Source organism: Thermobia domestica, chromosome 9, assembly GCF_964235325.1.
Source record: "Thermobia domestica chromosome 9, izTheDome1.hap1.1, whole genome shotgun sequence".
NCBI lineage: Eukaryota > Metazoa > Arthropoda > Insecta > Zygentoma > Lepismatidae > Thermobia > Thermobia domestica.
This window is the reverse complement of record NC_137462.1, coordinates 38904484-38919548: the sequence shown is the minus strand read 5'-3', so window position 1 is coordinate 38919548 and position 15065 is coordinate 38904484. Positions and strand designations below refer to the sequence as shown.

The following is a 15065-nucleotide window of genomic DNA, read 5'->3' as shown; positions in this document are numbered from 1 at the left end:
TTGTCTACTCTCACGCAGCCATAGTATTAGTATGAGTCAGACCCCATAGAACATAATTTTCGGTATTAATCCAGCATCCAGATGCTATTAGGAGCTGGATTATTTTTTGTCTGAAAAAAAATATCCCAGGATCATCTTTTGAACCAAGAAAAAACGATTAAAAAATGTACGCTTACAAGCAGGTAAATACGGCATATTCTTTGCCATTTCCGAATATAAAGAAACACAATAGACAGTGTAAAAGGCACTAAGTTGCAATAAATATTTCACTAAAAGGTATCTCTAATGTTCGATTTCATTTACTTAAATATATAAAGGATGTAACAAAAGTCCCGTGCCACAGGCCAACTTTCTTATGAGTGCTGATTTAAAAAATGTAAAAACAGTGAAATTGTTGGACTTCAATCTGACAGGTTTTCAATCTAAAGTGTTAGAATTTTTAAAATCGAATCAGCAATTTTGGCTTTACACTAGTAGTCGCGCCAATGGTAATTCAAAAAGCAACGTTGTCACACACAGTGTTTCAATAGAAGTATTAGTTCACGCAATAATTGAGCGGAAAACTAGCAAAACTTATGTCGTAAGGAAGAAACAAAAATACTACAAATCTCGGTTGGAATCTTACCATCGTGGGGTGTAGGGGGCGGACGGGAGTAGAGGAATGAAATTCGTAACAGCTTGAAAACTTGTTCGGAAAAATGCATCCATGATGTTGCGAAAAACAAACATTGCCACATATTACTGCAAATATTACCTCCTCTTGCTACGTACTACTAATAGTATTATGTTAACACTACCATTAAAAGTCTCGTACCCTTACTACGGGTATTACCATCTCGTACTGGAATGCTGTCACGCAAAAAGTAATGTACTGACATTCGAAGTATTTCTGCAAGTATCATTTTTGAATCGTAAAAGATCCAGCCATCATGAGTTAATGTTCATTATGTTATAGATCCCTAAAGGACACTACTGTTATTCTTCTGTCTCTCTGTCGTACCTTCCCTGTCGGTTACATCTCCGCTATCTCGACACTCAACTTCACATCGAAATGTCAGTCAAATTTCAGACCGCTGATCCCAAGCGGTCACTTCCAGTCAAGGCTGAAATATGTCATTTGTTAATTTCTGTAGGGATCGCCTGAGTTATGTACCTGATACAAACTCAAATTATTAGCATTATAACACTCTCAAGAATAAAAATGTCAGTACTGGCACGTGTAGCCAAGGCAGTAGAGCATCTGGCTGCAACGCAGGGGACCCGGGTTCGATTTCCGAGGAGATCAGAACCAGATACATTTTTCATCGTCTCCACACCTAGAGGCTCTGAGACTTACTTAGCCTTAAGATAATGTGCGTACCTGGGAATAAGAAGAGGCCTTGGCGTCGTGTTGACCATCCATCTCCAATATGATTGAAGTCAAGAAAGAATGGAGCTCTGTATCTGTATCTCCCTCCACATCCCTTCATAGCACGAGCTTCGTACGAGGCACACTTTCACCTCCACCACTGGTCATTACTTTGTTTCAAAATATTTAACATACCTAAAGATAATGGCAATTTATCAGAGCAGTAGGTCGTACTTGTTTTACTTATTGGATCAATGAATAAATAGAAACTCAAATTACCTGAACTCCTGATGAAACCGATCGAAGTTGGTGCGCCAATAGACATTGTCATCTGGTTGACTTCCCAAATCTTCAGCTCTAGATTGAGCTTTCAATGTCAAATCTTTAATATCGATATCTGGAACTAAGTACAGCTCTCCCTCCTTAACTTTTAACACAGGTACTGACGCAGTACCTTGCTCTGTTGGGGACGGGCATCGTTGGATGAACTGGTTTGTCACCAGCGCTGTAAATTTATCGCGTAGTACAACTAACGACACAGATTTGTTTTGACCTGAAATAAGAAGTGCCTAATTCAATATTATTTGTGAACTGTACATTATGTCAAAACCATTTAAATTACGAGGGAGTTCAAGTTTGACCTAGCTTTTATTACCAAATAGATCACTTTATATTAGATATTTTTTCGAAATATCCTCCACTCCTCCTCTGATTAATTTTACAGTTCTTCTGGAAGTGTCCAGATCCAGTTTCATTAACACACTCTAGTATGTAAACAAGCTCAAGACTGTTTTTTTTTTATTATTATTATTATTATTATTGATGCAATGTCTACCTTACATCATTCAAACATGGATAAACGGGAGACAAGAGAATCACAAAACTATTCAATAAATCTACGACTCTCCTCTCACCTTCCCTGCAAGTAATCTTCCTGAAACTAACGCGGTAATTAAAAACAAAGAAAACGTTACTGATTTGATTATCTAATTCACACCTGATTTCAATACACGTATAATTAGCTAAAAAGAATTACCTTAAGCGTCTGTTAAACAACACAGCTGCAACGGTTTCAATGATTCTCTCTCTCACCATCTCACCGGACAAGAATAATGCAGAATTCCTATCCTATGGAATTTGTTGAAGTTCACCGAAGTGATAGTGGCTCACTGAAGGGTGACAAATTAGGCTGTGTATTCTTTTATTAGGAAGTCAAGGTTGCTAACCAATATTAACAGTTTTATTGTGTTCTGGTTAGGTTTTTTAAGTTCTGGTTAGTTTAAATAAACACATTTTCAAAAACCAACCCTCTGAGCTCCACTTTCGGTTCCGAATAAGAACTAATTCCATTATCTAATGTTACCACTGAATCTATAGCCGAGTGAAGTGTTCCTCTTAAAAGCAGAAAGAATAATTTGAAAGCTAACAAACATTATAGAACAGAATCCTAGAATATAAAGTAGAGAAACAGAGAAAAGTTCATGTTTTTATCGTATACCAAGTTCTCTGAAGATATATACATATATGTACAATGAAATTTACAGTAAAAATATGACGTTGGGCCGGAGATGGAACCCTGGTTTCCACTTTACCGTGCCAGTATGCAGCATAATAATCTACAGATTCCAGACTTTTACTCTTTAAATTTCAGACACACCAATTTTACCTTCCATGGCTTCATTCAGTCTTTTAGCAGCTCTCAGAATAATTCTAGACGCCGTATCTTGTCCATGTCTGAGTAGCTCTTCAACAAGCATTTCGGCTTCGTCACCATAGAGTTTCTTAATAAGAAACAAATACCTGAAGAAAGAAGAAAAAAATGCACTCAATAAAAGCACAGGCATTCACGATCACGAAGTGTTACGAATTGTTCTTGTAACACTGCTTTTCAAGTTTTCATTTCTTTTCAGACATTTTCAAGCAATTTTCCTTTCTGTTTCAGATCCCTTTATTCCAGCTATATACAATATTTAAAAAGCATTAGTATGGATCTATCTTGTTTAGATAGATCCATACTGCAATAAACAATGTAGATCTATGTGTATACATAGTATTAAATAGTACAGTATAACCTCGTTTATCCGGACTAACTGGGATCAAAGGCAATCCCGAAAATCGAAAAAATCCGGGTAATATGGATAACAAGCAAATCAAATTCTTAAATAAGCAGACTTACCGTTTATTACGATACTTTAACAAAGAATTGGTTCACTGTTTTCTGTCTCAAACATGTGTTGCGTTTGAATGAAGCACGGTCACGCAAACGCTTCATCATTAATATTTCAGCTGGAGTGCTGTGGGACTGATGGTCCAAATACGCCATGATGTTTGTCAGCTGGTGCGCATCATTTGCATGTGTCGACAGCTCTTTTCTGAAATGTCTACAAATTTGATCCGGATTGTCGAGGGCCGCATAAAGGAGGTTGTACCGCATTAAAAATTGGTCACTCCCTTTCTCAAATATATATATATATATATATATATATAAACACACTTAAATACAGATAGAGTTCATTTAATTCAAAGTTAGGCTCTAACAAAATAAACACACATACTTGTGTGTATCTTGTCACTAACATCTCTCTGACGTTAAAATCATACATAAATTGAGCGAAGCGAAATGAATTGTACATTAGTTTATGCATTTTTTTTTAAAAATGCAGGTGAATAATAATGCTTATGATATTAAATTGTCTCTTAATGTTGAAGTTCAGCGAGGCTTATACGAGAGTTAAACCCGCAGTTTAAGGTGGAATCCGAACCACCATAATGCATTCGATGTTGTTCTACTGGAGAAATCAAACCGGGGACTCGGTGTGACAAAGGCGCGAGTCCTAGCCAGAGGATCATTGGAGAGAGCTGTTCTTGTTCCTTAACGTTAGCGATTAATTTTTTCGATTAGTTATTCACTATTTGTGACCACTTAAGATGCTGTCTACGTATTAGGCATGGTCTATTGACCAGTCTCACATATCAGCTATCAAATAGGAGAAAAAATGAAATTAAATCTTTAAGTTTTACGTCACACTTTTATGCCGGTGAGGCTGAAGGAGACGGTAATGATGAAAAATGAATGAAATAGAAATGTGGAATGGAGAAAGTGAGAGGAAACGAGGGAACCCCTAAAAGCCCCGCCCATACGGTGTTTGTTCACCACAAAGCTCACTTGACGTGAGGTGGGATCGAACCAAGAACCCCATGCACTAGAGGTGAACGCTCCACCACTGAGTCACTGCAGCCCCTTTAAATAGGACAGTTAGGATCCGTGTTAGAAAATACTATTACGCTATTATTATTACATTACTATTATTAGAATTATAATTATGCTGCTTATTGGTGGTGAATTGGAGTTTAGTGTCCCTTTCAAGTTTCAAAGCTACGTGAGAGCAGATCTTAAACTTAACGTGGGATCTGAACTATATGAAATCTCGCCAAGGGTCGAACCCGAGTCTTTCACGCCGAAGACGCTTACGCTAACCATGTATCAAGAAAAGAGTTCTACTATGCTACTTATTATTAATTTATGTTCAAAACTTGTTAACTGACCGGACAATTTATATCGACACTACGTTTTAAATATGTATACTTATGACAAAGGAAAGCTACTAATATCAAAACCTGCTCTCTTGATCGCTAAAGACGAACTACAATTCGAGAAACGAAAATGATGACCTGGAACATTCAAACATGGTTTAGTAGTTCACTCGGAAGACGTCTTGAGACATTTCTTTCTCAGCACGCAAATAAGTGAAGTCACGAATTGTTCCGAGAAACTAACCTCGAGCAAATGGAATGATGGCCAGAGATTAAACGAGATAAACACTTAAAGAACTTTATTTTGACATGACACCTAAACAGACCTAAGAACAAAGTGTGGAATTAAGTTTCTTTCTCTCTTTTATTATTATTATTATGCACTTCCTTATATATAAGGATTATGTTTTAACTAAGATTTGCTCTGCAATGAAAACGAACCAAGTACATTCACAAAAAGCAATTATTTTTTGAATTTACATATAATTTTCTATTTCTCTGCGTAATTTCTTTGCCGGTTTAAGCATTGATCATAACGAACAAGGAGTTCTCGGATACCCTCCTCACAGATCCCTACCGCCTGCGGTGATAGCCAGTTCTTCACGGTCCTTTTCACTTCTTCATCGGTGTCTAAACGCTCGCTGTTCAGGAAGGTTTTCAAATGAGAAGATAGTAAGTTGCTAAGCACAAGTTCTGGACTGTATTGTACGTATCTCCCAGCCAAAATACATGATCAGATCTTGAGTTTTACAACCTGTCGCACTTTCGCATTTTACTGATACTCATTGCATTGTGACCATACCTTTAATATATCTAGCGATGGATATTTGAAGCTGTCATGTTTCTTGCTGTTAGGGACCAGATGACTGCCTGTACTTCACAGTCGGCAAGCCGCTCAATAAACTTAAACATGTTAACCTCACGCTACGAAGCATACAGACTGATACCGCGAATGTAAATGGCGTCCCATTGTACGCAAAGGATGCCAGAAGCCTGAGCACATCTTAAGGACACACGATATTTCAAATGGACTTAAAAAAAATTCTTATTTTATAAATGAATTATTTCTTTTTAAATCTAAGAAGAATCGAATCGTAAGTACTGTATTTTTTTTTTTTTTCATTAATCATTCTAGCACTGATTACCTACTACATACAGAAACTTATTCTGATGATTACGAAGTTAGATGTGTAACCAACAGTACTTATACAGGCATGATTAAACGCAATATAAAAAACTAGAAATTCTAAGGAAAAGAATTCAGCAAAAAAACTAAATGACATACAACGTTTTGCATGAATCAGCGTAGCCGATTAAAAGAAAAACATCTGAATCATTTTTATACGTATTAAAGATCCAAACCTTAACACTCAGATAGACAGGGAGAGAGAAAGGGAAATAAACAAAGCCTAAGGTACAATTAAAACAGCCTTTTATCAAAAATAACATATCATCAACAGATCTATAATAAATTTAATGGTCTGCACCATATTAGCTTCTATAATTTAACAACACAAATAAAAATCGAATTAATATAATTCAACGCTGACGCACATATAACATCGTTTAGCGTTGGTATTTATTTTAGAAAGTTTAATTACGGTAGGAGCATTCCTTTTCAAATAATAGACCATATGCAGTACATAAAATTTCCTACCTAAATTTTCCTAATCCATTCGTATTAACTGCTTCGTAAATGGGTAAAGCGCAATTAGCCAAAATTGTAAGCTACAATTGTAACGGTGAACACAAATAGGTTTACAGATATTGATTATGAATAATATGCGTTCTTTGTGTATGATTAATGGATTTGGCTTAGTTGTGTTAAAATAATGAGTAATTGTACACAAGAAAAATATTTAACTCCTTCCACTACGATTTTTATTTTCTGAATTCTCATAATTGAGGTATAAGTTATAAAAGTGCATTATAGATGGTTTATTATTATATAACTTTCAAAACATCAATACAGTAACCCTACGTGATGCTACAATAGTTTAAATTTTATGACAAGTGTAGCTCGTCATTGTGCGATTTGGCACCGAGAGGCCATGACGAGCTAGACTTGTCATTTCAGTGCGATGGGTCAAGGTTATTCCATTATTATAATTTAATATAGGAATGAAATTAAATCTTTCAGTTTTATGTCCCACGGTTATGCCGGCTAGATTAAAAGAGATGGTGATTATGAGAAATGAATGCAATGGTGGAATGAATGAAATTGGAGGAAACGGGAGAACCCCGAGAAAAACTCAAGAATACGGTGTTTGTCCACCACAAAGCCTACTTGACGCCAGCTGGGATCGAACTAAAGACCCCGCGCACCACAGGTGAACGCTCTACTACTGAGCCACCGTGCCCGAATTTAATATAGAGAATCAGTAGAATCAACAAGAATCAGTTTCTCAGAGTATGCGAATTAGTCTATTACAAACTGTTATGCGCAGCTGGTTACTCATGAATATGTTCATTTGAATTAAGGCGTATACACTATATAATTACCATAAAAACGAATAGTTTAGTTGCTTGAAGCATATAAATAATTACTGGTGAACTCGCCTCTGTATTCGCGAAAATTTTTACACAGGATACAGAGGAGAGTTTACCATTTATCTGCGTAATATTACGGCGTTCATCAGCAAATAGGACTTTCTTTCTTTGCCAATAATATGAATTAGTATTTGCAAAGATAAAATTGAGATGCAATTACAAGTGATAAATATTAAAGAACTAAGAGCTCCCTTAAACCATTCTCTTGTCCTTCTAAAATTTTAAATTACTGTTTGATTTTTACAACCTTTCTCATTTCACCTTACCTCGGATAGCGAAGAAACAGAACTACTTTTTGAGGTAATAATTCATACTCTGCTACATCTGGAACCTTGCCGGGCCCGAAAGAAACCAAACCATACTGGATTAAAACGCACAGCGCCTGTTTGGTCTGAAAAGAAAGAAAAAAAAAAAAAAAAGAAACGAAACCACTGATTCAGAAGATTCAGATTCAAATATTAAGTACAGCCAATTCATTCTAAATATGGATTTATAAAGAATTAGTTATTCATTTACAACATTGAAGTAAGGTTAGGTTTAATTTTATTGCAACAATTACACTTTGAGCACACACAGCTCAATGTGTTGACTTACTGCTCCGATTACAAGTAATTCTGAATACACGAATTGTCACGTAAACAAAGTAATTGAGGGCGATGTAAACTAACGGTAAGAAATACAACTTCAACATGAGAGTATCAATTTAGAAGTCCCTATAGCCTGACAGTGGTTTATTTTTGTACATAATATTCGTAAGTAGAATGAAAACAAATTACCTATTTTAATCAAAATAAATTATCCCACATTTGTGTCCTATGATTCAATTTTTATTGATAATTTCGATCACTTATGCAGCAGCCTTGGACGGAGAACAAAAAGAGTACAACTCAAAAACTAGAATTAAAGAGCTTCGCAGATAGAAAGGAACAGTTGTGAATTATTTAGTTGAAAAGTTTGGCTTACTAAAACACTTTTATAAATTTACCTCTCTGTTCGATCGTCCAGGAGATAAAATATATCAAGAACTACTTGATTGGCCAGGATGTTGAAGGTTAAAAGTTAGGAGTTTGCTGATAGGTGATACTCAAATCAGAAATGGTAGAAATAAAGCATTTACGGTTTTTACGTTGATTCTATAACGCGATAACGTATTAGATAGCAAAAATAGTGTCTTTGCAATTGACTAAGCATCCCAAGAATGCATTTAAAAAAAAAAAAAAGGTCAAATCCCTCGGTTATGCTCTTTAGCCTAAAAAAGATGGATGATTAATCGAGCCAGGAGCCATGTGCACATAGCAGGATTCAGAACATTGGCCCGCACCCACTGAGTTGTAATAAAAGAAAAAGAAAAAAAATCTGGCTACTAACCCACCTTCACTCATATATGCAGAACAACGTTCTAGAACCTTTTCCCAAGGCACACACGCTGGCCACTACACGAGCGAGTAGGACTAAATGGCATGCAAGTTGTAATATCACTAGTGACTGTAGTTTGTAAGAATAACTTAGTTTATGGGCATACCTACCGTCACAAACGCGCCTGCTCCCTACGGATAGACCCTCAGCCAGTCTTATCATCTTTGATATTTCCCAAAACGGAATAGGCTCCAGCTTGTTAGCTGGTATACCGAGACGGATTGTTACGAAAGTACTTCGGTGGCGTTTGAGTTACATTGTCACTTTTAAATGGCTAAACATAGTAGACTATTTATTATAATTGTTATGCCATTATATGATTTGTGTTGGGGAGGGTAGGAAGACTTGTCACCCTCACTATCTAAAGTGTTTACTTTATCTTAGTCTTACATCGATTTCTGGATATGATTTAACATCCCTTTCAGCAGCGAGGCTGTATGAGACACAGACCTACAGATAACGTGGGATCCGAACCACATAAGCTACAGCCGGGAATTGAACTCAGGTCTCCAGTGCCAAAGGCGCGTATGCTATCCACACAGCCACGAGGAAGCTCTACCTTGTCATAGATGTCTACCGTTTCACTTTCTCCTCTTACATTTTCAGATTGTATACCTCTCCAGAGAATTTGGTAGTAATTCGCAGTGTTAAAAGAAATTCAACATAAAGTTAGTTTGGATGTTTATTCATTGATTTACATTATTTTGCTCACTTCATTGAGAATGTTTTTTTCCCAAGTTACTTGGGATTCGCGTATAAATATAGCGCGGCGTAAAACCGTCAGCGCATAAATCACAAACCAACCTGTGCTAGGTGGAAACTAAAACACGAACACTACCTAACCTAGTCACGGCAGGCCGAAGCTGGTTAGTGCAGGGGTGTATCTGAAGGAAGCTGGCGCGTCAGTGACGGTGGGTGGATACGTAAGCAAAGGTAGTGAGAACTAGTGGTTTTTGGCAATGATACGAGTTTCAACGGCACTTGTCATGGTTTCATACTAGTAGGGCTCCATTTGTTGTACAGTGAGCAGAAATACACCGAAGGTCGAAAATAGTATCTAATACAGGGTTTTAACTTTTAGAATTGCCCTCCGTGTGCGTGGGTTTTCTCGGGGTTCTCCCGTTTCCTCCCACTTTATTCATTCCACCATTTCATTCATTACTCACCATAACCGTCTCCTTTTGCCTAACCGGCATATACGTGGGACGAAAAACTCAAAGTTTTTTTTTTTTTTTTTTTCCAGTTTCAAACCCACAAAAATTCTCTTAAAACATTAAAAATTGTTAGGTTACCCGGTACGATTTTACTTAGAACATAACAGTGACTGAAACCGGTTCTCACAGATTGTGGTTTTCACTTCAAAATAGATTTTCTTCATTATTCTTATATAATTTTGTAAAACTCAACATGGAAATATCATACCCAACACACCGATTCACCATTCTGTACGACTACCATGCTCCTGAATCATCGAAACCTGTCGCGTATTGCAAATAGTATCAACTTCTACATACAACTATAGAGAAACCCAATGAAACACCTATAATGACGAGATGTTTTAGTTCAAATAATATTAGTTATTTTGTTTATTTGCTTAGCTTAGAGACGTGGGATGATATTTATGAACTAACCGACGTGAATGACGTATATGAGAAAATATATGATACTGTAAAACATAGTTTTGAAGTAGCATTTCCAATAAAAAATAATTTTAGTAAAATAAAGAAGAAAAAAATAAAATGGATTACACCTGAAATCTTAAAAGCAAACATGGTAAACATACAACTAAATAAAACTAGGAAGCGTTACCCTACCGGGATGAATGAATTAATTTAAAACTAGTTATAAAAAAATGTTGAAGATAGCGAAACAAAATTATAACAGTAGGAAAATTCTTCAGTCACACAATAAAACAAAGGCAATGTGGAAAATAATTAAAGAAGAGCTCAACATGCAAATACGTAGTACCCATATAAACAACATAATTTATGAGGGCGTGAACATGACAAATCCAAAGAACATAGCAACGACTTTTAATAAATATTTCACAAATGTAGGGCAAACTCTTATTAAAAACAAAGGAACTAGTAAAACTAACTTATCGGAACTTAAAATTAAAAAATGTGATAAATCTATATTCTTGAAACCAGTAACAGAGAGTGAAATAATCATCATAATAAAACAAATGAAAAATTCGAATTCGGCTGGGTCGGACGAATTATCTAACAATTTAGTAAAAAGTTGTTACAAATATTTAGTTAAACCATTATGTTATCTCTCAAATATTTCAATCGCCACAGGAACCTTTCCTGATAAACTAAAGATTGCTAAAGTTAAACCTTTGCACAAAAAAGGTAAACGCAATGAGATAGAAAACTATAGACCGATATCATTGCTACCCATTATAGGTAAAATTCTGGAAAAAATAATGTTTAATCGGGTTATGGATTTCATTAATAAATATTCTATTATATCCAACGCACAACATGGTTTCTTGAAAGGTAAATCTACTGAGACAGCAATTTTTCATTTTCTAGAAAACTGCAGAAAGTTACTGGATGACAAAAAATTATCTATAGGAATATTTTTAGATCTAACAAAAGCCTTCGATTTAGTAAATCATCATATATTGCTAGAAAAACTTAGTTGCTATGGTATTAGAGGCTTAGCAAATAAATGGTTTGAATCATACCTCAAAGATCGGAAACAAGTAATTGAAATCACAGGAATAGTTAAAAATAAAATTAAAAAATGTGTGTCAAGTGATGAAATTATTAATCGTGGAGTACCACAAGGATCAATTCTAGGACCACTTCTCTTTCTTCTTTATATAAATGATCTTTCTGAAAGTATTAATAGTTCATGTGTGACTTTATATGCAGATGATACAAACGTAATAGTTAGTGGGAAAGATGAATGCGAATTAGCTTTAAACTGCCAAACGGCAATGAACCAACTTTCAAGTTGGATGAATAAAAATGACCTAATCATTAATGTAAATAAAACATGTGCCTTAAATTTTAACAATGGTAAAAGTAATCAAGCCAATGCAATAATAAAAATAAATAATAAAACAGTTAAATATGTAGAAACTGCTACCTTTCTCGGAGTTAAAATATCTAATAATTTCAACTGGGAACCACATATAGAACATGTAAGAAGTAAGCTAAGCAAACTATGCTATGCAATTAGATGTGTAAGAGATAAGATTAATGTAAAAACAGCTAAGTGTATATATTACTCAAATTTTCATTCTACAATAAAATATGGCTTGATGTTCTGGGGAAATGTACCTAAAAGTATTGCTATCTTTAGACTACAGAAGAAAGTAGTAAGAATACTTGCAGGAGTAAAATGGAACTCTTCTTGTAGAAATATTTTTAAGGAACTTGGAATAATGACTCTTCCCTCAATGTATTTGTTCGAAATATTAATGTATTTGAAAAAACATAGTAGTGAATTTATTGTTAACAAAGACATTCACAGCTATAACACAAGAAGTAAAGACGACATTCACTTGCATGCACATAGGACAAATATATACAATAAATCAGTTACGCACAAAGGTACTCTATTATACAATCTACTTCCATCATGTATAAAAAATCAGGTCTCTGTCAGTAGCTTTAGATCCAAACTGGAAAGGTACTTGATAGAACATTGCTTTTATTCGGTTGAAGAATATGTAGAAAATAATTCGTATACGTAAAATTAAATGTATAGTAAGTAAATTAGTGAAACCATAAGAATCTATATGTAATAATAGTATGTATGTTTATGTATACTGGTATATATATATATATATATATATATATATATATATATATATATATAAATGACATGTCCAATTTCGTTGTATGACGATGAACGGATGCAATAAATTATGATTATGATTATGATTACATTTTCTCGTACTAAACATTACTTTACTTCGAAGATTATACATATAAACATCACATAAGGACTCCAAATCACCATATTTTACCTGATTTGTTATGTAATTTTTTCTTTTAAATTTTTATAAGAAACGGAGAGGTATCCCTGAAGTTAGCATTAATAAAGTTCTTTTTATATATACTCACTTATTTTATCTGTCGTAAAGTAATTCCTTTTAATGATTTTTATACTAGTAACCCTACACTTGTAAGCCTAAAATACAGCAGTATTTAATTCTATCGTATGCAGAAATTCGTTCTTTATAAATGTGTTTTCAAGCAAAGTATTGAATTTCACTAGTAAATCTTCCAAAATGTGGTGTCAAAAGTAACCCACCACCAGAAATCTTGTTTGTAGTGATCATTTAGCACAGGTTGTTGCATACTTCTGACACGAATAATCGTTGTCTAGCGTGTCAGCTAGTCTGCATATTACCAATTTGTGCACAATTTAGACTTGCGCCATGGCAATAACAATCTAGAATGCATTAAGATGTTATTTGCATCAAGAAAATCGGAGTAAAAGAATTTTAGGGTTACTGTAACTTTACAATGCCCGCTCCAGCTGATATATTCACTCAGAAACGAGTAATTACTTTCTATTAATTTTATGAAAATGGATCAAATATTTCCTAAGGATATAGTATACGTAAAGCCGCGTCACTTCCCGAATGAGCAGGACGCTCATACTTTTAGGGATTATTCATTGAGTATCTACGAACTTACCAAGGGGGAAACAAAACGACTTTTATTTACTTATCGACTGATACGAAAATAAGAAAGAACGTACCTATACTTTATATCTGTACGTGTTGTGCCCTTGTACTTTATCTATGACTATGTGTGTATGTGTGTGGGGGGGGATGAATTTAACGCATATCGCATGTATTGTGCACATGGATACTTCTTACTATTGTACTACGTAGAAAATTTATGGTATTTTATGTAGAAGTGGTAATAGAACACAGAAGAAACGCAGATCAGGGGGTTTTCATGTATACTATTACTTTCCTAACCTTAAGCTAGCCCGTTCTTACCACCTACCCTACTTATCCCTATCTTTACCCTATCCTACTACACTATACCCTTTTAAAGCGGCCCTACTTATCGATTCGCAGCTGGTATGTGTATTGTAAAAATTACCGAATTTTATAAAGTAGTTCTCATATCTTACATCTGTACGTATTTTACTCTCAATTTTAGAAAATAACACTTATTCTTAATCTACACAAAACACTCAGTAGGCGCAAGGAATAAAGAGGAATTTAATGTAGTACAGCTTACTTTGCCCAGAGGTAATCCAGTGTTTGAAGCTATTAAGTTTAATGGTTTTGGTCCATATTTAAATAAATCATAACCAACTTTCTGCACTATCTCACCAAAATACTCAAATAACATTAGAGAACATAACTTTCCAAATTGAGACGACATGGTAAAGGCAGGTCACAATCTCAACTCTTTGATAGTTCAGTTCATCCTTGCAAATGTATAACCATTTATTTTTATTTATTTAGTTAGTTTTCATTTCAGTTCTTAGTGCTTGTTGTTATAAATAATGAACAAATAGCACGTTTATTTTGTATACCAACTATCAAAACTATACTACACATGTTTAAATGAAAACAGTTGATACTCGTAATTCGCATTAACAGTGTTGTCATAAGAGGGTAACTGACATAAGATTAATGCTGTGTTTATAATTTAGGATAAATTGGTGTATACGTTCTGTATGAAATTGGTAAGCATAACAATGTTGTTGCATGAACTAAAGATGTGTTCCTGCCGAAGAAGTTAAACTAATAAATAAAAAAAAAAAAAACAGATGAAAATATCTCAATACAAAAATTGAAGGTAGGGAGTTGCTTATGCCCTCGAAACCGTTACATATTCCTCTCAATTTAGACTTCCAAACTACTCTGCATAAGAACCAAAGAACGGCTCTGCATGCCGATAGGTATCAGAGTGAAAAATGTAAAAGATTGTGAAAAACTGTTTCCTGATATGTTTTCAGTCTCCCAAGAATAGGCTGCAACTTAATGTTTAACCCTCTGTTGCAATTAGTGAAAAAAGTCGATCATTCCCGGTTTCAATATTAGTCGCCAAAGAACAAAAACGATGAAGATTACAAGAAATGGTTTTAAATGTGGCTTAAGTATGTCAAAAATAGACCCCTTTCTGTAGTTATCATTCTGCTAAAGCCGGACGTAGTCGAAATCCGCTTCAACTTCTGTTTTCTATGTTGGTTCTCATAAAGTATAATAGTAATATATCGAGAAACTTTT

At 34.8% G+C, this 15065-nt stretch overlaps 1 protein-coding gene across 1 annotated transcript in view; it reads right to left on the bottom strand.

Moving 5' to 3' along the window:
* Polr3C (RNA polymerase III subunit C) overlaps positions 1-14423 on the bottom strand; it is a 32341-nt gene extending 17918 nt beyond the window's left edge. Inside the window, exons 1-4 of the mRNA XM_081770942.1 lie at positions 14068-14423; positions 7699-7823; positions 3015-3148; positions 1628-1901 (exon numbers count right to left, since the gene is read on the bottom strand). Of these exons, the coding sequence (XP_081627068.1) occupies positions 1628-1901; positions 3015-3148; positions 7699-7823; positions 14068-14214 (680 nt within the window). The 5' untranslated portion in view covers positions 14215-14423. The remainder of the gene's footprint in view (positions 1-1627; positions 1902-3014; positions 3149-7698; positions 7824-14067) is intronic.
* Positions 14424-15065: the final 642 nt, after the last annotated feature.